The sequence below is a fragment of the Podarcis raffonei genome, chromosome 2 (assembly GCF_027172205.1).
Source record: "Podarcis raffonei isolate rPodRaf1 chromosome 2, rPodRaf1.pri, whole genome shotgun sequence".
NCBI lineage: Eukaryota > Metazoa > Chordata > Lepidosauria > Squamata > Lacertidae > Podarcis > Podarcis raffonei.
The window spans coordinates 11,769,944-11,797,399 of record NC_070603.1 but is presented as its reverse complement, the minus strand read 5'-3'; the positions used below and the strand labels follow the sequence as shown (position 1 = coordinate 11,797,399).

The 27,456-nt window shown below is 42.1% G+C and overlaps 3 protein-coding genes across 4 annotated transcripts in view; all 3 read left to right on the top strand.

Moving 5' to 3' along the window:
- The window catches only part of HOXC10 (homeobox C10), a 127,967-nt gene that overhangs the window by 3,005 nt on the left and 97,506 nt on the right, over positions 1-27,456 (top strand). Inside the window, exon 2 of the mRNA XM_053373717.1 lies at positions 1,219-2,816. Coding sequence (XP_053229692.1) covers positions 1,219-1,496 — 278 coding nt within the window. The 3' untranslated portion in view covers positions 1,497-2,816. The remainder of the gene's footprint in view (positions 1-1,218; positions 2,817-27,456) is intronic.
- HOXC8 (homeobox C8) lies at positions 2,592-27,456 on the top strand. Of its 2 annotated transcripts, XM_053373732.1 has the most exons (3): positions 2,592-2,816; positions 23,475-23,874; positions 25,558-27,456. In XM_053373732.1, exons 1-3 carry the CDS (start codon positions 2,592-2,594, stop codon positions 25,848-25,850), a joined length of 918 nt encoding a protein of 305 aa, XP_053229707.1. In that variant the 3' UTR covers positions 25,851-27,456. The 2 variants fall into 2 exon arrangements, with proteins under 2 accessions (XP_053229707.1, XP_053229716.1); XM_053373741.1 differs by lacking the exon at positions 2,592-2,816 and having other exon boundaries at positions 21,472-23,874.
- HOXC9 (homeobox C9) lies at positions 13,137-16,705 on the top strand. The gene is made up of 2 exons (XM_053373768.1): positions 13,137-13,963; positions 15,890-16,705. Exons 1-2 carry the CDS (start codon positions 13,429-13,431, stop codon positions 16,141-16,143), a joined length of 789 nt encoding a protein of 262 aa, XP_053229743.1. The 5' UTR covers positions 13,137-13,428; the 3' UTR covers positions 16,144-16,705.

The window sequence follows — 27,456 nt, the reverse complement described above, 5'->3', positions numbered from 1 at the left end:
TTTGGGGGGAAAGGTTATTTGTCTTTCAAGGTTCTGACCAGAATTCCAAGTAAGTGATTGTGTGAATCTGGCACACACACAAATGAAGAAAGGGGGAAAATTAGACCCGTAGGCTGCTATAATTGCAAAACACCTCCCCTCCATTCACACACTCACACCTTGGATAAATGTTAGCGTGTTACTACTGCCAACATTCCAGCAGATCCAAATTCAAATCCGAGGTGTTTATGTATGTGTATGCGCGTCTGAAGTATGTTGCAATGGCTGCCTCTATGGAAATTGTATGTGCCTGCATGAGGGTTACTAGGAGAACGTCAGTACAGTATTTTGGGGTGGAAAACAAACAAGTGTAGGTTTCGTTTTTGTTTTAAGTGTGGAAAGTTATTCTTTGCCAATAACAAAATGATGCATTTCACAGAGCCTTAACGTCCAAGAAAAATCGAGTCTAGTCCATTGGTGGGTAGGGCGAGGATACAAAACACCCACAGCCAGTTAAACAAACACACAAGCAGAAAATTATCCCCGTAATGTAATTTTCAGAATGGTGTTTTGTGTTTTGCCTCGTTTTAAATAAAAGCTGGTCCATTTCGAGTCAAGGGCTGAGCTTGCGTGGTGTTGTGGCATAAACGCTACAGCTTGCTCGAGCAATTATTAAAGTGCTACTGTTGATTTTCAAAATAGAAAAGAAAAGAAAAAAGAGGCGGGGGGAGCCTTGATGGCGTGCTCAAGGTGCAGAATAATTTCACAAAATTATATCCTGTTGACATGTTTGACACGTGGAAAAACTCTACACCCGAGAAGAGTGCAAACAGCCTCAACGCCATTTGTGCATCACTAAGGGTATCCCTTATGTGAACTATGCATAGTTTTTCAAACCATAAGTTAAGATCTGGCGTTGTGTAAGTTAAGATCTGGTGTTATGCATCTGACGCCCAGGTGAATATTGTGAATGGGAGGCTTAATCCACTGCTTTTTGAGAGACACTGGGTTCTGTTAGCTTGAAGCGATGGTTTAATTAGAATGCTAACATCTGTAAATAATAAACAAGGGAGACGGAGACATTTATTTGAGTATAGTATAGAGATTATTGTATTACTAAAAGAAGATGCTCTTTTTGTTATTGTTTTTTTCTAAAAAAATAATAATATTTAGTCTTAAGCCTAGGAAACTCTCTTTGCTATTCCACAGATACTTATTTAATAATATTATTTTTAACAGAGGATATAAAGGCAGAAAACACTACAGGAAATTGGCTGACAGCAAAGAGCGGAAGAAAGAAAAGATGCCCTTACACAAAACACCAGACGTTGGAACTGGAGAAAGAATTCTTATTCAATATGTACTTGACCCGTGAGCGCCGCCTGGAGATTAGCAAGAGTATTAATCTAACAGACAGACAAGTCAAAATCTGGTTTCAGAACCGCAGGATGAAACTCAAGAAAATGAACAGAGAGAATCGAATTCGCGAACTGACTTCCAATTTTAATTTCACTTGAAAGTGTTCAATAAAGGGAAGGGACAGGGGTGGGAGTCATTACAAATCTTGTGCAGTATTCTTTTTTAATTTTTTTCCCTGGGTATAAATGCAATGCGTATGGGAGGGAGGGGGAGAAAGAGAGAGAGAGAGAGATAATAATAATAATAATAATCAAGACCTCAGGCTAGTGTGCAGTTCTATGATTTGGGTATTTACAGTTTGTAGAGCGAAGGCGCATCCATCGGTATAAGCATGAGAATATATATATATTGCATCAATGTTTCTATGTAAAATAAAGAGTAAGGCGGTTGCTTTAAAAAAACAGCTTCTAAGATGTTTAAGTTATTCACGAGCAGCACAAAGGGAAGGAAAGGGGAAAACACTGAAGGACCTATTTCTATTGCCTTTTTATGTTTAGGGGACTAGGTGCGTCTGAAAGTTTGCTTTTCATATCCTAGGTGTAGCCTGCCTATTGTATAATAAAGATAATGACTAAAATGAATTGCATTAAGTGTCTGTACATGGAAGTGGCAGTGAGAACATGCTCACATTGTGTAGTAATGCAGTCTCCTTCCAATGAGGTGGTACTATCGACCATTATATTTAAGAAAAGAAAATAATAAAGCAGTATTGATATCTTATAATGGGGGGGGGACGTCTGGGGTTTTCCTTTTGTGACTGTTATTTAAATATATTCTGTATGTGGTATCCTTTGCATGTATCTTCCTTTATGGAGCCAAATAAATTTCTTAGAACCGTGTACAACTGGGTATTTTTCAAAGTGACCCCACCAGCACCCAAAGAAGCAGCCCGCTCCCCCCTCTTCTATTTCTCTATGTAGAGTATTTTTTTCCCCAGGACTCATCCTTTTAAGGCTTTCAGGAGAGTATCCTAGCGGGTTTAATATAAGTGAGAGACCATAACGTTGATTTAAATATTATCCAGGTGACCACAATAAGTCAAGGTCATAAAACAGTAATGTCAGGACAGTCTTGGTAAGCGCTGGAGGTGGATTTTATGATCTGCAAATATAATGTGCTGCAGCAGTAAAAGATGCATTTAAAGGTGACTGTGGAGGAGGGAAGCAAGTCAGAAGCAGAGCAGCATTCTTGGGATGCAGACTCCTCATGGCTTTGGGTCTTTTTCTTCTTTTTTCTTTTTTCTTTTTAAAGGAAAGGCACGCTCCTTTTGCCTCCTCTGGAAGAGATCCCTCTATTTAAAAAAAAAAAAAAGGAATACACTTTTTTTTATTAAAGCAAAACAAAACACCAGCCTCTCCACAGAACATCACCAACAACAAACACCGAGAATGGGATGTCACGGTGGAAGGCGTGCAAAGGTAAGACAGACGATTTCTTGGCTAAGATGCATGTCTGAGGTGCAAGTGGTACTGTGCTTCTGTATGTATACCCAAGGCAAAGGCGGAATGGATGTGAACTCCACTTTGAAGCGACTGAGCTTTTGCACGGATGGGGCGTTCGGTTGGGTTTCTTCGGAGTTGTCTTTTCGGTTCGAGTTTTCCTTATTCCTGTGTGACAGCTCATTTCAGAGCAGAATTTGCATGGCTTAAGGAACGGTGGTGCCTAGATTTCCATTTTGATCCTCACAATCACCAACACCCTACCCCACCCTCCCCACCGCCTCTCTCTTTCTTTTTTAAAACTTACTGGTGATGAAGTCGGGCTCTTGCTAAGAGGTAGACACCATAGAGTCTGAGGTCTTCGGTTGGTTTGTTTATATGGTGGCGGAACTATGGCTATTCCGAGCATGTTTCATTTGCGGGTATTCACTTTAACATGCCTTTGGATTTCAGAATTTGCCTTGCATGGGCTTCTAAAGGCAGTGGAAGACTGAAATATTTGGTGGTATTTCGGAATGTTGTATACACACACACACACGCATACTTCCAACCCCCCCCTCTTTCCTTTGTGGATTTTCTCTTCCCGCCCCCCCCCTTTCCCCGTTCCTTGGGAAAAGCTGCAATAGCAGTTACATATGCAATTGAAAATGGATAATGTCAGAACAGAGCCACTTTGCCAGTGAAGGATAGCGGAGTGTGCTATAATTCAGGATTTTCAAGCACCTCAGTTAAACGTTTCAACCGCAGAGACGCAGACTACTAGCAGGGAGAGTTGACTGCAGATTCTATTAAAAGGGGAGGAGGAGGGGGAGGAGGGGGAAGGGGGAGGAAAAGGGGGGATCTTAATGAAGAGATTAAAGATGTTGCCTTAATTTGAAGAATGTTTTCTTGGGGATGATGGCTTGGCTCTGGCGCTGCTTGGCTCCTGACTTTGGAGAGCGAAAAGGCAGCCGTGACACTACACCAGAGCCCACAAAGGGCTTGGATTTCTTCTCTCTCTCCCCCCCCTTTCTCTCCCCCCTCCTTCCCCCCCTTTTTTTGTCTTTCCTCCTTTCTGACAGAAATGAGTGTGGATCTTCCGCCCTTTCATGCAGCTGATCCGTGGTTTAGGTAGTTTCATGTTGTTGGGGTTGGCTTTTAACTCGGCAACACGAAACTGCCTTAATTACGTCAGTTAGTCTTCATCAAGGGCAATCGTCCCTTTCCCTTTTCTTCTTCTTCTTCTTCTTCTTCTCCCTCTCCTTCTCCTTCTCCGTTACTCACACGCAACGAGATCAGAGCTGAGAAACAATTTTTAAAAAAAATAAAGAAAGAAATGAAACGCAGGGAATCCAAAAGAGCAAAATGTTTCGTGCAGATTTTTTGTCATTCCAAAAATAGAAAGAGGGAGGGGAAGACAAAAGGGGGGCATGACTGGGTAGAAGGAAGCAGGTTCGCACTAAAGTCCCCCCTCTTCATCTTCCCCAAGAGTCACCCACTCCAATTCCCTTAACCACATATGGCTACTTATGGACTTAGATGAATTTTGCCGGCTGCTATTGTTTCTGGCCGACGTTGTTGTCAAGGCGGACAAAACGGGGTCCCTCCTTGAGAATTCCTCATCGAATTATTGAGTTGGCTCAAGTTAAGGCCTCGAGAGTTGTCCGAGTGTCACCCGCGAGTGTTCCGGGTGCCCTCTCTCTCTCGTTCTTTCTGTGTCTTCCGTATGCGCTGTCTTTGGTTCTTTCGAATGCTTCAGATTTCTGAGAGGATCTAAGAGAAGAATATCTCCAAAGAATATGTGGGGTGACTGATGCTAATATATATGTGTGTGCGCGCTCAATAAACCGGCACGTTGACGGTGATTGGAAGGCTAAAATTACAGCCTAGTAACTTCTATGGCAATCTCCTGTTGCCATATCCTGGCCAGTACTCTGAGTATTAAATCAGATAAGTTATAGCATATTATGTTCCTTGAAGGTGCATTGAAGAACAAAGCAGTAAACGGGGAGCCAAGGCTCGCTCTGTCTCCTTAAGAATCCAAACAGCTCAGGTTTAAAATTTAATAACCATTTTACATGCTAAAATCCAGGGTGGGCTATCACTTGCAAGAGCTCAAGTCACACTGTAGCTTTCTGAACATAGACTGGAATAGAATCTGCTTTATTTTCACCCAACTGAGGAGATCTGTGAAAGCTAAGTAACTGTTGACTAAAAAACATTGACTCTGCTCAGTTATGTGATTAACAAGTTGTTGCGCTGGTGGTTGATGTTGGGGTGGGGTGGTGGTGGTGGAGAATAAGGATTAATTTTTTTAAAAGGAGGGTTGGAAGGGAAAAGAATAGCTATGAGAAGATCACGGTTTCGAGATAAAGGTGTGTGTTGTTGTTGTTTTTGCCAATGGAGAGCATAAATGTTGATTTGAGATCAGCAATGCGAAGGTGGCAGTTCCATGAGAAAGGTGCTGTTTTGCTTTGCTTTGTTTATCTATTGCGAAAATGAATGTTGAGTTGAGATTCCTCCAGTTTTATCCTTCTGTATGAGGTTCAGGGTTATCCTCCAAGAAGCAAGGGAGAGGCATCCCCCTCCGGCTCTCAAGTAATGCGAAGAAAGCATCCTGAACAAGGAACACAAAGTCATCACATTTTCTGTAATATTTCAGAAGGAATGAATGACTCTTTTATAATATGCTGATTGAACGGTCACTATATAAGTTTCCCCTAAGCTTGAGGGAGAAGGGTTATGAAGACCAGTGTTGTCTTTCTAGGGAGGCAAGATGGCAGACCGTATGGCTTATCCCTCCACCCAAATTCGGTTTCGAGTAGGAAACATTTATTTTCAAAAGAGGGCTTTCCCCCACTTTCTGCATCTTTCATTGCAAAGTTCTTGCACTGCTTTTTAATTTTGATGCTTCAGTCTCCTTAGCAAACTTTCTGTAGGAGAGATGAGAGGATCTGATGTTCCTTCGACTTAAGCTCAATCAGCTTTATAATAAGCAAGAGAGAAATTAACGTGGTGGCCTTGCAAAGGAGCTTGCATAAGGAAATAAACAGGCTGGTTTTCGGCTTTTATTAGATGACTGTCTTGGTTTATTATGTTAGATATCCGCCTTTTTAAAAGCATGCAAACGCGCTTGGCTTTGGCTCAAAGTAAACATGGTATGGACAGCGGCTATATTCGATATCCCCCTCAGGTTGGATACACACAGACATTCCTTCTGAGCTTTAAACGTTTTAATAAGCAGACGTAGTACATAAATGCAAAGATTCATCCTTTGCGCTTTGTTACTGTAAATTAGTATTTCAACAGATAAATATGCCTGATCACAGAGACCATAATTATGCTCAATAGTCCTGGGGTAATTGATTGGTCTCACTATTCATTATGTACGGGAAAGTTTCCCCTTCTCTCCATATTAACAATTCTCATATCAGCCCCTTTTTATTTTATAACAGTATGAAGAAGGGTGGTGAGGGGGAAAAAATCTATCATGCAGTTATGAAGTTTAATTGAACCACCAGCACCCCAATGTACAGAGGGAAGTCTAAAGTAATATATGTTTAATCGACCCAAGTCAAGAAATGTAATAAAAGTTAAATCCTCCCCTACTGTGTTTTTTCTCCTTTAAACGATACTATTAGATCTGGATGAAAGCGGAGAATTTACAGACTTAAGCATTATTGCACCGAGTTCCTTTATCTCTTATGTGAGAGCATGTGTAATTATGACGACCTCGTGCTGTTTCCTGTACATCTCTCCCTTGACAAAATATTGTTTTGCTCGTTTGCTAAAACGTGCTTGTCCTTTCTGGGGTTTGTTGTTATGCATATAAAATATTAGCAGCTTTCCAATCTGGGCTTCCAGTGCCGCTTCATTTTTCTTGTGTATGTTGCTGTTATTCTGCGTTTCACAGCAGGTGTAACTTCAAAAGGCTTCTGTCTTTGTGTTTAGACCTACATGCTGCTGTTCCTCGCAATTTAATCGTTTAGTTTCTGAGAGTTTTGAAGGTACTGGGAACGATGCAAAGATACACCCACCCGCATCAGTAGATCAATACATCTGTTAGTATATCTATCAACGTATCTATTTATCCTCACAACACATTAACTGGCCACAATCCAGCAACTGAACATACACCTATTGATTTCAATTATTTTCTGCGCTCATTGCCTGTGTTGGATTATATTTGTGTATAATTCGAATGTCTGCACACATATACGGTGTGTGTGCTTGCATTTCTTTTAAGTATGTGTGCATATGCATGCTCTCTGTATATGTGTATAGGTATGTTTGCATATACAGACAAGGAGTATTGAACAGGAGGTGTATATTTTTAACTGGGGGGAGCCATTAGTTTGGTAAAGATAATTTAGTTCACCATGTTCGAATATTCCTTCAGTCTGATGGAGATTTGGAACTCTTTCACTGATATTTGTATGTGCGTATAATTTAATCCTCAACAGCCTTCTAGTGATAAATGCAAAGGAATCTCTCCTAGATGTTATGTTTTCTTTTTCCCCACCCCCTGTATGCTTTCGCATAATTACTGCCTCATTTAAATAGTTCCTCGAAAGTCCAAAGAACGGTCCAAATTGTTTCATGGAGTACAAGGAAGGGTGGTGTGTGTGTCTGTGCGATGTTTTGTTGGCATGTGACTCTGTGTGTGCGTGGGTTTGTCAAGAGAAAGTTCTTTTTTGCTCAGCCCTAGGGGAGACTGCTGTGCCGAAGGCAGGTATAATGAGGCCTAGCAAAGGAGCTTGTGCGTGGAGCTGCAGCTTGGGGTTGGAATGCGCTCGCCTTCAGTTGAAACTTGCCCTTGTTTGTAAATGCTGCCTTCGCTGCTTAAAGTGCATCTAACACCTTCCAGTCCTAGCCGGCTCTGCAGCTCCTCGACAGCCGCTTTCAAAAGCAGACGACGCAACTTTGCATCCTGGAAGTAGCCTTATCTTGTGATGGATATAATTACAGCCTGTCTCGATAGAAAGGAAGACAATCGTGGTGGGGGAGGTATAGAAATATGTTGAGGTGTTGGTTTTGTGGTTATTTTCTCCAGGCACTGGGCTTGGTGAGTCTAGGCTGGCTGTCTTTCTGTATTCGCTGGGTTTTGGAAATCTCTTGGCCGTGTGTGTGTTACCCCAAAGATATGGCTCAGGGGACCATTTTATGTCTCGTTTAAATGTTGTTGCCCCCTTGTTGACTCTCGAAATCCTGTATTATTTTCATTTCTTCTTCTTCTCCTCTCCTGTTTTTTTTTTTTTTAAAGACACCACAACACAGTGACATAAATTGGTCCTGAGGTTTAATTGCACTTCGGAATTTATTGTCTTCTGCCTCCACCTCCAAGCACTAAGGAGTCTGGAATCCAAAGTCATAACATCTGACAAAATTCTTAGCAACAAGCAAGGAGGTTGGCTGTGGGGGGTGGGGGGGGAGGCCATTAAACAGGTACAAACTCCTCCAGAGTAAGTTTAAATTGAATGTACACTTTAAGCGGCCTGCTTCTTTCTGTCTTCCTTTGCTCTTTACCCTGGGGTTGAATTTAAAGATCACGCCCATAGGAAATAAAGTTAAATACATAATTCCCATCAGTTTACTGGGGGGGGGGAGGCTGAGGCGGGACACACACGACCCTGACCCTTATATATTTAAGAAATCAAAAGGAAGTCTAATTTTTGCACGGTTAGAGGCTTATTATTATTATTATTATTATTATTATTATTATTACCATCGATTGTAGTGTGTGGCAGAAATTTGTTAACTTAGGAGGACATAGGATTTAGGGCTAAAGAGAATCATGTAGTCAACATATTTATTGGCAGCATTTTCTCTGCAAGGAAAGGCTAAGCGAGAAGGTGGCGGGGAGATGAAGGGGGAAGAGGGTGACTTTAAAGCAGGACAGAAACGACCATCTCCAGGAGCAGGAGGACAAAACTGAGGCCACACCCCGATCCGAAGTGCCCCTACTTAGAAGTAAGCTTCGTTGATTTCACTGCCACTTCCTTCCCATCCAGCCTGCGGAGGATCGCAAGCCCTTCAAAGCTTGGGAAGGGAAAGGGAGGGGAGGAAAAAAGGGGGTCTCTCTCCACATGGGGAAACTTCAAGGCTTGACTTTATGCTTAGTTTGCTTTCGCTTATGAAGGGCTGTCAACACTGCGACGCCTTCAGCCTACAGCTGTGGGGGCCTGCAGGGGATGCGAAAACGGTGCGCCGGGAGTTCCCAAGAAGAGGAGAAAAGTGGATTTTTTAATCCGAACTTGACGGTGTTTATTGAACCAAGTGGAAACTCGGAGCGAAGGAATGCGATTTAAGAGACGCCGCTGGTCTGCGTGTCAAGGGTGGCGTGTTTGGTCTGCTAATTCCAGGGCCCTCGCTGGAAGTCTGTTGTTCCAAACCTCTCGTCCTCGGGTTAGCCAGCGACACTATGGGGAACTATTTATGAAAAGCTACGCGGTGGCTCGCCTGCCCCACTTCTTCACAGCTTCCTGGTGCGAATCCAGCAGCTGCTCACTCAGGAGTCCGTGTGTGTGTGTGTGTGTGTGTGTGTGTGTGTGTGGCGTTGAAACCTTGGGTGCCTTAGGCCAGGAGTCGGTCTATGGAAAGGGAAGCGTGGAGTTATGAAGAATACGCCAAGGCAGCTAGTGAGCTAGGGCTTCTGTTGGGGGGAGCCAAGCTGGTGGGAAACTTAACGATTTAAACAGGGCTATATAGGGGTTTTAGGCGTGCAGCCATCCTTTGATGGCTGGATTCTCATTACGGAGGCCTTAAGAGGGAGATGGGAGTCGTACTGAGTTCCAGTAATCCAGTTATGTGCAGATATAAACCGGAGAGGGGGAGAGACTCATGGACAGAAGGAGGGGGTGTTAGGTGATAGTTCTTCAAGTTTCCTTACATACACTACCAAAATGGCGGAAGTAGCCTAGAATATAATGATTTTTTAGTGTCAGGTCTATACTGAGGATCAATAAAACACCAGTCGGGGTCACTCCCCCCTCCCTCTTCATTCACATCACAAATGACGACCTGGGATTTTTATACATCTACTATATAAATATATATGCATGCTGCATATATAAGTACAACTTTTATAATGCATTATCATCATCATCATCATCATTCAGCGACCCTTTCCATAGTTAGCTTCTTTCGTCATAAAGGAGACTGAAGAAGCAGACGTGGACCACATTACTGCAGGACTGATTGTCTTCCATCAAAGGGACACGATTTTGATAGAGAGACACTCACTCGTCTGTCGCTGAGACTGAGACGCTGGGCAGAACGCGTAGAAACGTAGCCATTTAATCTTCTAGGTAAAACTATACCTTTGATGCCAATATGCTCAACCTCTCCGGCTGGGATTCCATCTCCGAAAGGAGAAATGTTTCAGAAGAATCATTTCTTCTCCACAAAGGTCAGCCTAAGTTTTCCCGTGTAGACAGAGCCATGGGGGTAGAAGTATCCAAACAGCAGTCTATTTCAGAGGGTCTCTGGTTATATCCTGCGGTTACGCATGCAGTTAAAAACTGATCTGATCCTTCAGTATTAAGGACATGTCTTCATTTTATCTGTAGACAAACTGCTCCCTTCCCTCGACTTCTAGTTCGACTCCCAGGCGCAGGACTCCTTGAACGAGGAAGGCATTGCACTACAAGTCCTAGACTAGGATCATTGGCTATGAACAACCTGCAACACTGGGGAAAGTTGATTTTCAAAGCGGGGGTGGGGGTGGTTTAAAGTCCTCCTTATAAATAAAGACACCCCTGGCTGTTAGGCTTCATTTTGTGTAAACATTAAAATGCTCCATCCAAGAATATTTTAATGACCTTCCTTGTATTAAGGTTAACTACCGTGTTTACTTTTCCACGCCCTTTTCTTTTATAATCCACGATTCTTGATGTGTTAATTACATGTTAGATCTTCTGTCTTTTTTTGGGGGGGGGGGACGCCGTTGTTCTTTCTATCATTATTTTTCCTCTGAGCAGAAAGTGTATATTTGTGTGCGTGTGTGTTGTGTGTGTGTGAGAGAGAGAGAGAGGGAGAGAGAGTACGTCTAAGCAAACTACCATTCCTTTGCAATATTTATTTTTGTAAAGAAAATTATATTTTCAGTGAAATCCAAGCGAACATTTCATCTTCTCGGCGCATTTCCCTGCATATTCTCCCCTCCCCTCTTCTTAATTTCTGCATAGAGGACGCCTCGAGAAAGGAATAGAAGATGGCTCGGTATTAGCTTTCCTCCGTACGTTCAGAATAAGGAGAAATGAAGTCACTGGAGACTTGTGATTGACAGATAAAATGAACTCAGGAAAGGCCAAAGGACATATTATGCTCCTATAGGAATATTTCCCTTCAAGAAAGTGCTAGGCTGAAAACGGTACGGACATAGTGGGCAGGAGATGGCTGGTTCAGGTTTCACAGCAAGACTGTTTTCAAATTTGGATTTCTTGGATACACAAACACACACAGAGAGAGAGAGAGAGAGAGAGAGAGAGAGAGAGAGAGAGAGAGAGACGAGTACATTTCTATTTAAAGTGTGCTCCTTATGAAATAAAAAACACTATTTTCTCTACATCAACTATGGCAGGCTGGTGCACAAATGATCAAGAACTCGTGAATTAAGATGCAGTCTGGAATATTTAATCAGCTCCTTCAAGCAACTTCTCCAGAGTCTTTTTTTTTTCAACGGGAGAGGAGGAGGAAAGGGAGAGATTTCTGCAAGGATTTGACTGTGTCTCCTTCCTTTTCCCTACTCTTCAGATTTCCCAAGCAAGGTGCCTAAAACAAACCCACTCCTGCTCCTGTTTGTGTGTGTGTGTAGGGGGACCTGCACACTCTGTCACTGATGGATACTGCATCCCTCAGGGGCACATGCCCCCTCATCTCTCCTTCTCTGCCCTCTGCCTTTCTCTCTCTCTCTGTCTCTCCCTGGAACCTCCATAACCTTCCCTGCATACACTTTTCTTGTGCTTTCTCCCCCTTTTGTTGCAAATTTACCGCACCTCCAAGCCGCCTCTGCTGCTATTACATGGGAAGTCTTGAGTCCTCTTTGACAATGTAAAAATAAATAAATCCATCTCTTCTTGTTGTAGTGGTTGTTGTTGTTGCTGCTGATGTTATTGATGATGTTGCTATTCTTGTTGCAGTCCCCCCCCCCGGGGGTGTGTGTGTGTGTGTGTGTGTAATCCTTTTGCAGATTTCTTCTCCCAGAACAAGCGACCAGCGCCATCCTTCCAGACTTCTAAGGGCACAAGCTCTCTTACCTACTACTCACTCTTCCAAGCAAAGGTTATTATTAAAGCACACGCACATATCAAACACGTCTTCCAGTGAAGTTCTGCAGACGGTTTGGTAAACCAAAAAGTTCCAATGACATTGTTTAAATGATAAGTACAGCAATCAAACCCAAGAAATCAGACCATACTTTTAAAAAAGAAAGAAAACACCTCACACCCTGGCTTGGTCTCTGAACATGCAAAAAGTCCCTCACTCCCAGCTATGCCTTATAAGTGAAACTTACTCGTACAGTTTTATTTAATGAACGACACATTTATGAACAATCAAATGATCCTCGTAAAATTTTTATTGAAGGACATAAAAACATCCACGGCTACTTGCCGAATAATGTAGCCTCTCAGAGAGTACAAAGATGAGAGACACCTTTTTTGTTATTATTTTCCACTCATGCTTTACAAGGTCATCTTCTTGCTCCCAGAAGATAGTTATCTCGTGTGTGTACACACACACACACACACACACACACACACACACAGATAAATATATATATACACACGCAAACTTACAAATACATGCACACTCACATACACACACACATAGATATACATATACATAGAAATACCTATCTGTCTATATTTAGCTATCTATTTATATCTAGATAGATCTAAAGTCAGAGTACATGACCCCAAGATTTCTTGCTGCTAAATAAGCTGACGAATATGCCTCCTTGTACAAATGACAAAAGGTCCTGTAATCAGACAAAAAAGGAAAAAAATATATATAATGCTCATAGCCATTCATGGGCTGGCGCTGAAGAGGGGGTGAGCCGGCAGTGCAACTCTGCTAGGACCTTGAACCGACCCCCTCCCCCTTTAAAGATATTCCATGTAATGTATCCATTATAGAATACAAGCTGTAGAAGCAAAGAGACGAGACAGAGACAAATTGCGTCAAGAAATAGTTCCTGTGATACCTTGCTACACCAGATACCTTGCAGACTCATTAATAGCAGGGCTATGGAAAAGCCAAGTCGCAGAGCGAGAGAGCCGGCGAGCGAGGGAGTCGCCTTTCAGCTAATGGCACGTAAGAACCAACCGCTGCTAATAACTGCATTATTTCAAGAGTTTTATGAAAACCCAAGACGCATAGGCGCTATTTAAGAAAAAAAATAGTAAGAGGGGAAGGGGAAAGGGGGAAAAAAAGACCTGCGGATTGATCTACACTGTATTTTTGGGTAAATACAATCACGTGAGAGCTGGGAGCCAATGACAAACTAGGAAAGGCTGAAAAAATAATTACCTGCCCTGATTGTTCTATGAGAAGATAAAAAGTACACATACAGTTCATACAATAATCTTATGAATGTAAAAGAGGGGGAACAATGTCGGCTTCTGGTCCCATAAGCAACTATTATGTAGATTCCTTGATTAGTCATGAAAGCGAAGAACTGTTGGCATCAAGGTTCCCAGCTACGGGCTCTCACCCTGCAGCAGCTAGACCTTCAGGACTAGTACCGGAGTGCGCAGATTTTCCATCCTGCAGCTTTGCCCCCAAACCGGCCGTTTTTACTACTTCGTGGGCTCCCGTGCATTCCCAGTCGTCCGTGGTCTACCACCCGTACACCCACCAGCCTCACATTGGAACTGACACCAGATATATGCGCACTTGGCTGGAGCCTATCTCCGGCGCTGTCTCTTTCCCAGGTTTTCCAGCCAGCAGCCGGCACTACGGGCTTAAGCCCGACGCCTTCCACGGCCGCAGGGACTGCGGACCGGTGGATGGACGTAGTTATCCGGATTATATGTACGGATCCCCGGGAGATCTCAGGGACAGAACCCCGCAGACTATTCCCTCCCCGGAATCTGAGGCCATCGCTTCCAACAAACACAAAGAAGAAAAGACCGAATTGGACCCTAGTAAGTCGAAGTCATTCTTGTTTACAACCGGGAGGGCATTACAGCCCTCCTGCACAGTACTCAATAAAAAGAAATTACCTTGCTGTTTAGAATTCTTGGCATCCTTGCCTTGAAAACTCCAACTGGACAGGCTTAAAAACCTGACTTAGAAGATCATAAGGGCAGCTTGTAGTTTGTTTGGTTTAGGGGAAAGAGGGGCGGGAGGAGAAGGGAGTTGGGGGGATCTCTTCTGTGGTGATGGTGATGATGATCGTTATTATTTTGTTTCCTCACTTTGGAGAAGCCACTTGTTTGATAAAATATTCATAACCTCTCCCATGCCCTCCCTTCTTTGCCCTCCCTCGTTCGTACTTTTCGAGGAACGGGGTCTGGCTAGCGAAAGAGTTTGGGCATGTGCGAGGGAAAAATAGCATGGATATGCATTTATTTATTTTCCAAAGGGAGGTCGGTAGGCATGATTCATAAAATCTTTGCACCAAGGCAAAAGAGCATGCCCTGGCTGGTCGTGGTGGGAGAGAAGGAGAAAATGAGTGCAGATTATGAAAAGCGAAAGATTTGAACTATGAGAAGTGCACATAACCAGCTATAATTTAATAAATGGAGGAGGGGGATCTTTAGAAAGAACAGTGGACCACGTACATATTTTTTGTGTGTGAGGGTTATACAGTTCAACGTGCTAGGGAAAGCAGTAAAAGAATAAACGCCCTTGAACACTGACAAAAGAGCAGATATAGGGGAACCTAGTTTAAAAAGGAATAATTCTTCTGCACAGTAAAATGTTCACTTCCCAGTGGCCATATGCCATTTAAGTGTGGGTGATTGTTTCTGGGCAATGAGGAGTCAAGGCACAGCATGCAAAATATATGCCAGGAATTAATACCTATTTGTGTGTATATTCTGGATGTCTCTGTGTGCATTTTTGTGTTCCATATACACAGAGACGCTCACATGCACACACAGCACAATATCATACCCAATGCCAGGTGTTTACAAAACCTTCAGGCCTAACAATCTGATCAAATGCTGGTACAGTTTAATCCTGGTAACCTCAGTGTCTTTGTGCCATGTCAGCACAGAGGCAGAAGTATGTGCGCTTTGTGTGTGCATATGTGTGTATACACACACATACACAGTGCTATGGAGGGAATGCAGCTAAGGAAGTTGTTTAAGTAGCCTTGAATCAGGAGCATATTTACTGAGTCCAAATCTCACAAAAAGAGGAAGTCTAAGTTATGACTTCCCCCTAACAACAATAGAAGGAGGTTTAGTATAAAATAAGGTGCTTTGGGATTGAGAGGGGAAAATATTTTTCTTGGAGTCAGTAGACTTATCCTGGGGCATTCTCAAGATATTAAAAAAATGCCAGCAGTTCCATCAGTGGGAAGGTTATAGAGAGGGAATTGGAGAGTAATGGTTGTAAACAGAGTTTATGGGCCTGTGAAGTGGTGTGAATTTTGACTCTTTATGACTGTGTTCTTGGATTACTCCTACTAGTGTTCATGTGCAGGAGTATAGTGTTATTGTTATTATTAAACTCATTGCTCCAGTTTTTCTTTTAAACTGCAACATGCTGGAGACAATGATCGCTTAGCTGAAAACAGTATAACAGTCGGAAGCAGAATGCAAAGTTGTTCCACCAGAAATCATTGAGAACTGTCTCATTGCCGTTAACGTTGATGTGCAGTGCACCTTCACGTTCTATAAAAGAATACACACGCCCTTAAACTATCCTGAAGGTCACTTCAGATTTGATCGGATCATGCTGCCAAACAGAGGTGACTTTTAAAAAAACAAACAAACCCCCCGGAAGAAGAATAAATGGATGGACCTGGATCTGTGGGGTCCACCAATTTCAGTTAATGATATATATTTACACATACACACACACAAACATATGTTTAAACTGCCGAACTGTTTCTTTTCCAGACAATCCCGTGGCAAATTGGATTCATGCGCGTTCTACAAGGAAGAAAAGATGTCCCTACACGAAGTATCAAACGCTGGAATTGGAAAAGGAGTTTTTGTTCAATATGTACCTAACACGGGACCGCCGTTATGAAGTGGCCAGGGTTCTTAATCTCACGGAGCGCCAGGTCAAAATCTGGTTTCAGAACAGGCGAATGAAAATGAAGAAAATGAACAAGGAAAAAACCGATACTAGTAAAGACCAGCAGCAGTGAAATTGGCCGAGTCTCTCCAAGCCAATGGAGAAACCGAGGCGCTGGGTCTTCCTTGGGGTTCGAAGTGTTTCTGACTTTTTTCCGTGTGCTGATGAGTGTTTAGAATTAGTTAAACACAGCAACCATTCTGGAGCAAAAAGACATAAAAGAGTGCTTTTATAAGAAAAAAAAATTAAAAAAACTACGACTAAAAATAAACATTTTCTTTTCTTTTCAGAAAACAACAAAGTACTTGAATTTTTTTTAAAGTATTTTATTTCGTAAGTTAAATTTATCCAGTGGTTTTTTTTTAAAATAATTATTATTATTTCATGACGTCGTGGCTGCATATTTTGTACAAAAGGAAAGGAAAGGCGGGGGGAAGAAGAAGAAGAAAGGAAAATAAGAGGGGGTGATCGCTCAAACAATGTTTCTGTCATCGTGTTGAACGTTTCTGGTGTACTTATTTGTGTCTTCTATGATTGTCACAGAACCGTTCTGTAATGCTGTTATGTTTTGCTATAGTAGAGCAGCTCTCTGTAAATATATACCTAACGTCACAAAAAAAGAGGAAAAAAACCAACCTTTGATAGTCGAGGTGTCTTTTTTTATTATTATGATTCTCTTTTAAACTCTCTTGGAGAAATCACACCTTACCCACCCACCCCAAACTTCCACATGAATTGCTGGGGTGGAAGGTAGAGAAAACCTTGGCTTGGATTCTCAAAGACATAACTTCGGAAAATACGACCCTGGAATTAACAGTCTCTTAGAGAGAGAGAGAGAGAGAGAGAGAGAGAGAGAGAGAGAGAGAGAGAGAGAACTGTTGGAAAAATGCTCTCTTTCAGGAAGTCCGATAGGATAGTAAAATAACAGAGCTTCCACTCACAACATACTCCCCCCCCATCTCTTTCTCTCTCTCTCTCTCTCTCCCCTCCCGCCCCCAATTCCATATATCTATATCTGTATGTCTATATAGTGGTAGGCTCATAAAAAGAGACATTTGGGTAAGGGTGAGTGTGTACTGCACATTTTAGTCTAGGGTAATTAATTGTACTAATTTATGGCCTCGGGCAATCAAACTATATGTACGAGATTAAATACGTGTGAGCGGCATTTGCTCATGCAACAGTCTTACCTTTTGTTATCTATCCGAGACAAGACTATTAGAAGTCTTTGGGATTATCAATTAAGTGCCAAAAATACGTTACTGTGTTGCTTGGGGGCCCAGTCATCCTATTACTTTCGGGTGTAATGTATCAAGAAAACAACAGTCAATGGTTTGTTCGCATTAGTGCAGATGGGAAAGGATGGGAATTAAGAGATGGTAATAATTTACGCCAAAGGAAGGGGTTTTTTTTGTTTGCTTGGTTTTTTTTTGCTTTTAAAGGGATTAAGGAAGTGCAGTTGAGGACTGGAAGATTCTCCTTCCAGCCCCTCTGTAAAGAAACAAGTTTCTGGACAAAACGCTTTCCTTCCCTTCCACAGGCTAGCAGAAGGCAAATCTGTGAGTGTTAAAAAATCAGATTGTTTGCACTGCGTAAGGACGAGTTAAGTGACACGAGGTGGATGGAGGCGGGGGGAGGGAAGGGATTTTCGTTTTGCTTTTTTTTTTTTAAGGGTCCATTTTATCCTTCCCTACGAATGGATGTTTCCGAAGGTCCTTTCCAAAGCTTGCTAAATGAAAGACCAAGGGATAACAAATGAGGAGGCAGGAGATGTCTCAGCATAACAACTTGTTATGAGGTCCCTTTTTTAATGAAATGAGTCCAGCACTGTTTTAATCTTTCTAATGATAAACAGATCGTTGGGGAGCCGGGGGGGGAGGGAGCCCGGGTAGGGAAATCGCGGCTTGGGGTTTGCCCAGCCGGATCCAACCTTCTCAAGGAACGAACGAATAAATAAATAAATACAAATCTGGAAGCCATTATACCCGCTGATGTCATAGAACATTTCTTTCGCAAAGCTTCTTTCGTTAGATACCGGTTTGTGGCTTTATTTATTTATTTGCTTGCTTGCTTACGAAGGCGAAAGGAGCTTTTACACACACACACACACACACACACACACCCCTGATTGGCGGAAGAGAATCGCTAACAAAATCTGTTTTAGCCTTCATCCGCTGATGTTCTTCAAGGTACAGCCGGGGGGTGGAGATGGGGGGGCAGAAATTCAGGAGGAGCAAGAACATTGCTAAAAGCCAACCTTCCACCCAGTGATGACCGTTTATTATTTCCCCACTTTTTAAACTTCCCGAGCAGTAATCATGATAATAATGACGATAACTACTATGGCAATTGTTTTTAGATTTGTGCGTCTGTGGTGAGGGAGAACAAAAAGGGAACAATCTCCATAATCTCTCTTTCTCTCTCTTCATTTCTCTCTCTCTTTCTGTCTACCACCACCTCGGTGACAGACTTGCGGCCCACCGAGAGGCCGTTTTATTAACTTTGATCCTTCACCATGCTTGTAGAACCTTCCAGTTCCACCAGACCTCATTTTCAAGATTACTAAAGATGCAGTCTCTTTCACCTTTCTCTCTCCCTCTTCCACCTCTCCCTCCCTCCCTCCCTCACCCCACCCCTACCCTGACAGACTTCAGCAGGGCTGAACTCCCATTGGAGCTAATGGGGACGAAAAGAATGTAAGTTATGCTTCCTTTGTCTCCATAAGACTGTTGTTCTCCTCTCTCCCGCTCCCCGCCTCCCATTGCTTTCTTCTGACTTGCTTTGTGTGCGGTTTTAATGGAAGAATACAGTTATAGTTCATGTGCAAGTCTTCTGCCAAAAATCCAGGATGATGCTTGGTCTGTGTGTGTGTGTGTGTGTGTGTGTGTGATATATGTATGTGTGTAAACACACACACACATTTCAGAGTCAGATAGAGTCCTGCTCTTTGCAAGTTTACTCCAAAGTCAGCTCCCACTAAACACAATGGCGCTTGCTCTCAAGTAAAAGTGCGTAGGATTGTAGCCTTAGCAGTGGAGAAGATCAAATCGTTCATTTGTGTTTCAAATGCAGTCCAGGCTTCCAGTCCAAAAGAGTCGCTTCGCCAGGCGTGGTTAGCGCATTATTTTCTAAACAAAGACAAGATTCCAGCAACACCACCTTTTTCCTGCAGAACCTTATCTGTGATTTCTTCATATTTTTGTGTTTATGCACACTCTATCTATCATCTATCTATCTATCTATCTATCTATCTATCTATCTATCTATCTATCATCTATCATCTGTCCTGTAATGTATATGTGTGTGAAACAGTAAGTGCTCTCATCTTCAGCTTAAAAAACGTCTCCTTTGTAGTCGACACAAAAAGGACAGGATACAGCAGCTTTGAAAGCAACCCATAGGTACATTTCCGCAGCCCAAAAATGCCAGTTTTACAACTCTGTTTGTCTCACTGCTGGGTGCACTGAATAGAATTGAACAAAACAGGACCACAGAACCGGCTAGACGTCTGGCCTTAATTGTTTTATGGTTTAAATAAGGTGGGTGCTCTTCTCTTTGAAACCGGATTATTGGAATGTTTTGTCTACCAGCAACAAACAACAGACGCGCACACACACATACACCCCCCATTATAGCCCCCCCTTTCCTTGGCAGAGGAAGGAGAGATAGGGGGCAAGCGGGAGGGGGTGCCTTTTAAAACAGGGAGCGGCGTGAGGTGGGGGAGGTTAGCAGGAGAGATGATAGAAGCTGCTGCATTTTGCTTGCGTACGGACTGTGTCCCCATGTGCACGCGCATGTGTGTGCACTGTTGTCGTTGTTATGGTGATGGGTATTTTTAGGGTTTGTGGAGGGAGGGGGGAAACATGAAAAATGGGGAAACGTCCTGCCATTATTACAACACACACACGATTATATATATAACCACCAAAATCTGATTTCGGTCCCTTATTGACTGAATGATGGATGCAGATCTTGATCATCACATTCGATATGTTTTTATTCACCCCACATTATGTAAAATCAGATTTTGTTTCGTGTTTGCTTCCTTTTGGACATAAGTGGATGCATGGTACTGGAGGGGAATGGGGGGGTTGCAAAAAGAGCGCGGTGATTGATGATGGGAGATCTTTCTCCATTTCTGTTTTGTTTTTGTTTTTTGTTTTTTTGTAACTGAAAGGTTATGTTTTGAAGACGCGTGCCTTGGGGAGAGCTGGCGCAAGATGGCGCTGTTGCTCAATCTTAGAAGCGATTAGCTGATTTACTTACAAAGCCTGCAGTTCGCACCTTTAGGCCTCTCAGAGATTGTAAGAAAAACAGACCTCAAGAAATAAGTATATACAACACCTCTCACCTGAGACTCCCGGCTATGGTTTGCAAAATAATGTCAATTCTGGGTTGGAGCAGAAACACGCTTTTTCTTATTTAACTGAATCTTTTAGATAAAATAAATTGGAAATTGGATTTGCACAGCTCTCCACAATCAAAGACGCAATACATATATGCAGTGAAAAAAGGAATATTCAGTTCATCGACAGCTTGTCAAATATATCAATCCTCTGCCAGAAAAATCTATTTTATGTGTTTTTCTTTATTAAAGTCAAGATACAGTTGAATTAAGAAAAGCGATCACATTTTAAGTAGCAGAAGCTTTGTGTATGGAATAAGTAAGAACAGTACGTTTTGAAAATAAAGATAAAAACCACAATGGACAACACAATCGGTTATACCAAGCTAGTAATGAAATATTGTAGTTCGCACGCACACACACATATACGTGTAAACTCCACCATGAACAAGAAGCGTGGCGTTTTCTATGCATCTTATATGACAAAATGATGATTTTCTTCCAATAAAAGAACTGTATCTAGCGGAATTGTATCAAAATACTTTTCTACGTGAAGATTATCGATCTCGTCGCTGCATTTTCCTCTGTTAACTCTCAGAACATCACAAACATCTCTATTTTCTTCCTTTATGTCCTAGTTCAGTTGCAAATGCTATTTTTTCATTCTTTAATTTTTTTTAAAGATCTGCATGGTGGATGATGTTGGAAAACATTTCACCAACTTTCTGCCTTCCCATCAGCTGCTTAAAAATATTCAAGAACATGTACCGTAAAACCTGAATTTACATATCCTGACACTGAACACATTTCAATAAGGGGAAGGTTTGGCCACTGGAATTTTAAAACTCGAAAGCAATATTGATCACTGTCCTTGAGCAAGAATCCTATTGACTCTGAGCCGTATCTGCCAATTAAGCTGAGGTCTAACCCATTCAGTTGTTACATGTGTTGGAAAGAAAGAAAGAATCTATTTATTTTATTTGGTAAGCCTTGGTTAAGTCTTGCCCTCCTCCTCTGTTGGGAGAGGGGAGAAATTACAACCTGGGGACAGACTTTTGTTGTTGAAATTAGACAAAGGAAAGTAAGAAGTAAGGCTATATAAGTTAACAAAGGTGGGAGGGAGGCAAAATATGTCCACGGATTTGTTTCCAAGAGTGTTTTACGGTTTTGTACGCATTAGAACAGTTGGGATTTCCTCAATCAATTCTGGTTTTCTCCACCCTCTGAAATTCATTTACTTGCCATTTTCTGGGGAAAGGGAGGGAGAGGGAGAAAGAAGAAACCCAAGAAGAGATTTTGAGTGGGGAGAAGGGGGTCGCTGATGAGTTTATGAAAGGGCCATGGGAACAGCTAATTTATAGAAGTGTGCCTGATTCTTGTCTTATTTAAGAAGCTCCCCCCCCCCTCCGCCAGCCTCGCAAAGAAAGAAAGAAACCAGCCCAGGAAATATTAATTTGCAAAGTTTAGAAGAAGGGGAAAGCTGCTGGTTTTATGCTTCTGTTTAATAGCCTGGGTTCTTTAATGCAGTCGTAAAAAAGAATGTGCAGCAGCCTCTCAACGGAAAGTATTCAGCCAATGGTCACTCTGGACTGGAGAAAGTACATGGGGGGGCAGGAGAGATGTTTGCAATACATGGATACTACATACGACTACATGCATAAGACATGCGAACAATTACCCACCATTTGGTAAGAGCGACGGGGGTAGGTAGATAGATACTACATTCTGCCACACCAGAAAAAAAAAACCCCAGGAAACCTTCATATCCTGTGGACCTTCTGCCTCCCCCCGCCCCACTTTCCCAAGTACTTGGACGAGACATTTCCTGTGGGCAGGGGATACTTATTTCCTTCAAGGGACGCCTTCCAGCTATTTTCAGATGGGAAGATTCAACCATTGGACCAAAGACAAAAAGAAAATATAAGCATATTACTTCTACAATCTTTATTTGTTTAAAAAGCACACACACACACAAAATACATAGAAAGGGCATTCATAGCTAGCTAAGATACTCTAGGCTCCCTATGTTCTTTCCCTCAGTCTCTCTCTGTGTGTTTTAAAAGAGGGGTTTGCTCTCTCCCCCCCCCCGCTAATCATAACACCCCCCAAGAGTGACAGACACATAAATAAGGACAGTTCCATTGCTAGAGTTGGGAAGGGGGTTGAGTTTTGGAGGGGGGGTTCCCTCTTGATTGTCATCATAATAAGGCCTCCTCAAGCTATCCGGTGTTTATTTCTGCCCCTCCCCCCCAAATTGATCCGGGTTGGCGTTTTATACCTATTACCTGTTGAAGTAACCTAAATTGACCTCGCTGGCGCATGTATTTGCTCAGATAAGTGAAGAGGCTCCGTAGCGGGGGGGGGGGGGAGAGACAGAAGGAGCACCTAAGGGTATTACTGCGCACCTTTCATAACCCTGCTCCATTCACTAGATATGAGGGTGTATGTGTGTGCGTGTGTGTGTTTTCTCTCTTCCCCCTATCCTCCTTCTGAGGGCTGATTATTTCACCTCCCCGTCACCCCACGAACCCCCCGATTTCCTTGTCATTTTCTTCCTAGCCTGTCTTGGTGTGGTGGATTGATGAATCCAGATCGCGTGTGAGAGCAAGCGAAAGAGAGAGAGAGAGAAAGAGAGAGAGAGAGAGAGAGAGAGAGAGAGCGCCTCACCACCGGGATTTTGAGGAATTTGCCTGTGGTGTTAAAGGGAAGGGAAGAAGTAAGAGAAACTGAGAGAGAGCTCTACCTATCGACGGATATAAGAGAAGTCAAGAGCATTAGGCATAATCAGCCATACCCACTCAGGCACTATGAAACGTCTTTGAGAGAGCGAGAGAGAGCGCGCGCATTAAAAAAAAAAAAAAGGCACAACCAGCCACTAACCAGGACTTTGCAGAGTCCAGAGAGAGAGCGAGCGAGAGTCCTTAGCACTGATCTCTTTATAGAATTAAAGACTTTTTTTTTTTTTTTTTTGCTGGTGGTTGGTGGTAAAAGGTTGGTTTCCTCCTTCCTTTCATGCGAGAGCCATGAGTTCCTACTTTGTAAATCCTCTTTTCTCCAAGTACAAAGGCGGCGAGTCTCTGGAACCAACTTACTACGATTGCAGATTTCCACAAAGTGTAAGCAGAAGCCATGCTCTCGTGTACGGTCCGGGCACCACGGCTCCCGGCTTCCAACACCCTTCACACCACGTCCAAGAGTTCTTCCACCACGGAACCTCCAGCATCTCCAACTCGGGATACCAGCAAAATCCTTGCGCCCTGGCGTGCCACGGAGACGCTTCTAAATTCTATGGATACGAAGCCCTACCCAGGCAATCGCTTTATGGTGCCCAGCAAGAGGCGGCCGTGGTACAATATCCTGACTGTAAATCCTCTTCCAACAGTAACTCTAGCGAGGGACAAGGGCATTTAAATCAAAATTCTTCTCCCAGTCTCATGTTCCCATGGATGAGACCTCACGGTTAGGACCATTTTTTTTCTCCTTCCTCCTTAAATGTGTTCTTTTCTATTTAAGCAGAGAAAGAAAGAAAGGGTTTTAGGGAACGGGGGGGGCGGGGGGAATCTGTATTTTGGAGAGACAGGCAAAGGCAGATAGATAAATAGTGGGGTTGGTTGCAAGAATGTTTCTTCTTCCTGTTTCAGTAGGGGGTGTATATATATATATATATATATATATATATATATATATATATATATATATATTAAACAAGGCTGTAGCTGGCTTTAAAAGGCAATAAGGTGATTTCTGGGTTTAAATCACAATAAAGTAAAACTTTTTTTAAAATAGCTTGCCTCCAGGAGAGCAGTAAGATACAGCTCCCACGAGGTTATTAGCATGTTGATAATACGCTGGGTGTCCCCCCCTCTAAAAATGTCATATAGCTTTTCCTAACTGCTTGACGTCTTGGGCTAAAAGGTGAGCTTTAATAATAATAAAATATCGCTGCAGATCATTTGAATATTTCGAAAGATCTTTAATATTTAAAGTGTAAACTTTGAAGGGCAACTTTGTTCACAATTTTTGGTTTTAAGGAAAAGACTTAAGAACACTTAGAGATGATGGCGATGATGGTAGTGGTGATGATTATAATAATAATAATAATAACGACGACGACAACAACAATAATAATTATGGTGACAGTAGCAGTAACGACTCTACAAATTGCTGTATTAAAAGTAACTTTACTGAAAGGAGCTGTGCCAAAATGCTCACAGAATTCTCTAATACTCTTCTCAGCACAAGTTTCTGCCTCTTAGAATGTGGCTCAGAAGGCTTTTTAATTCAAAACACATGAAGGCTCATTTGTTTGTTTTTAACTGGGAAATTAAAGGACAGCTTTAGCTATAACCCCCTCCCCTCTTTAAAACACAGTTGTGTAAAGATGTCTCAGAAAGACTTCAGATCAGACATATAACACGGAGCAGAAGATTAGAAGTTATTGTTATGATGGACGATTCTGACTTCCAGGCAAGCCTCTAATAAAAATCTCGATAATAAAAAAATGGGGGAGGGATGGTTGTTGTTGTTTAAAAACAACAACAGCAACAACACCAGCAGCAACAACAGCAATCTCGTATGTAAAAGATAACAATATATATACACACTGTGGTATTTTACTATAATTATTGTTGCTGGGTTGGCTTTGAGTGCCTTTTCTACGTTTGTATATATGTTGCTACAGCCATGCATATGGATGCCTAAACAGACACACAGAAAGCAGTAGCAGAGTCCAACCCACCCACCCCCAAAAATTAAAACTAAAAGAAACTGTAGTGGAATACCTATCCTGAGGGTTACTAAGGAAAACCGAGAAACAATGAAGTATTATTTTTTTTTAGTGCATTTGCACTAGGAAGTCAAAAGTAAATTTTGCACACAGACAGGGGAGGAGGAGGGGGAGGAATGGGTGGCAGGAGGTCTGCCTTGGAACTCCGATTCCTAAGGTAATTTTATTTCAATATATGCTTTCTTTCATTTGACTGTTGGAATGCTAGAAGGGGCTGTAGGAGGTGGGAGACAGACAGTGGCGAGGGGAGTGGGTGGGTGGGAAGTGGTCTGTTGTCATTAGGAGACATGAAGGCAGAATCAAAGCGAAGAGAAGAGACCCTAACAAGTTATTTGTTGTTGTTGCCTGTTCAACAGCTCCCGGAAGGCGCAGTGGCAGGCAGACTTACAGCCGGTATCAGACCTTGGAGCTAGAGAAGGAGTTCCTCTTCAACCCCTATTTGACACGGAAGCGGCGTATAGAGGTCTCTCACGCCCTGGGACTGACAGAGAGGCAAGTCAAGATCTGGTTCCAGAACAGGAGGATGAAATGGAAGAAAGAGAACAACAAGGATAAACTCCCCGGAGCCAGGGACGAGGAGAAGACGGAGGAGGAAACTAACGAGGAAGAGGAAAAAGAAGAAGAGGAAAAAGAAGAAAGCAAGGACTGATCTCTCTCAGCTCCTTGAAGTCCTCGTTTTATGGCAGATGATAAATCGAGATGTTTACGACGGTCATTCGCTTTTATAGAGTATAGAATGGAGAGACTCACACACAACAGTAACTACCTGTCAAAAGAGTTGTAGCTCCCCCTTTTTATTGTCATAGGACTTCCCTTAGTTCCCCCCTTCCTTATAGCAGCATTTTTAAATAATAATAATAATAATAATAATAATTTTAACTTTTTAAAAACAAAAACATTTTTTTTTGTGTTCGGCTTCCAGTGAAATAACTAGAGAACAGGACTGACTTACAGATCCAGTCCTAAACCCAGCACTATCTATTTCCAGACGAATGGACCTCTTCGCCATCACCACCACCAGCAGTGACCCCACCTCCTTCTGTTCCTTCTTTATTCTAGTTGTCAGCAAATACAAGGATCTTATATATTTATTTGGGATAGGAGGGACTCCTATTTCTTCTCGACCAGGTTTAACCCCCCCCCAAGTTTAATAATATAAAAGGTAAAGGGAGGGAGGGAGGGAATGTATGAAAACGCTTTATGCTTAGTCTTAACTTTAAAACAAACAAACATCCCTATCTACCTATGTGCCCTTCTTACGCCAAGGTCCATTTCTTCTTTTTAACTTTTAGCTGTGTCAATAGCTACTAAAGGACAATTTCTTCTTGGAAGATGAAGGCTTGACACATGCCTGAAGACAGCACCACATGCTTATTAGTTATCTATGAATATATCTGTATGTTGTGTCTACCTATATACGCCCTGCGGTTTGGCAGGAAAAAGCTATAGCATTAGGCATTTTGGCTTGGAAGGAAGCCCCAGCCAAATCAATGGGACTTACGTTTGAGGAAACATGCTTAGGATAGCTGTGAAGGACACGGAACCACCTAATGATTTCTCTGGGTGTTGTTTACTATATTACTCGTGTGAGCACTCGAAATTCTTAACATACTACCTAATGGGAAACCTGCAATAATCATCTATTAGCAACAAGGTGGGGGCTTACATATACTTAAAATAAAAAACAAAAAAACTTGTTCGAATCATTTTAAAGAGGAGTTGTGTATTGCCCTAATGCAAGCTACTAAGTAGCAGAAAATAATAATAATAATGAAAAAGAAAAAAGAAAAAAAAGAAAAATACAAAAACCACATTGTAATGTATCTTATCACTACCTATAGAAGGAGTCATGCTTTGAAAGTATTTGTAACGCGGTTTTGTTGTCGTATGTTGCTGCTTATTTTCTCTTGGAAAAAAATAATTCCCAACAACTAAAACTGCCTAGATAAGAACGCACAGTATTGTATTATTTTATTGTGCTTATAATGTAGTTTAGGACTTAAATTGCACTGAATGTATAGTTATCTATTTGTCTTGACTTATCTGTTAATGCAACATGCTCGAATTACACACACACACACTCACACAAAAAAACATACACACTTGTCATTGTTTTATGTAAGCCATCGTTCTCTGCGTGTTCAAAACTCTGAATGTAGCAATTTCTGCCAGAAATCCAATTCTGGCGACCGTGGATTTGTATTGTATACGTGAGTCATTACGTAAATAAACAATAAAAATTGAGGGGAAGAAAA

Excerpts from the sequence above, each read along its gene's own strand:
- HOXC8 (XM_053373732.1), top strand. The coding sequence starts at position 2,592 with ATGCAGACTCCTCATGGCTTTGGGTCTTTTTCTTCTTTTTTCTTTTTT. Across the intron at positions 2,817-23,474 it reads ACGGTGGAAGGCGTGCAAAG|TACAAAGGCGGCGAGTCTCT; the intron begins GTAAGACAGACG and ends CTTTTCTCCAAG. Across the intron at positions 23,875-25,557 it reads CCCATGGATGAGACCTCACG|CTCCCGGAAGGCGCAGTGGC; the intron begins GTTAGGACCATT and ends CCTGTTCAACAG.
- HOXC9 (XM_053373768.1), top strand. The coding sequence starts at position 13,429 with ATGTCGGCTTCTGGTCCCATAAGCAACTATTATGTAGATTCCTTGATT. Across the intron at positions 13,964-15,889 it reads AAAGACCGAATTGGACCCTA|ACAATCCCGTGGCAAATTGG; the intron begins GTAAGTCGAAGT and ends TTTCTTTTCCAG.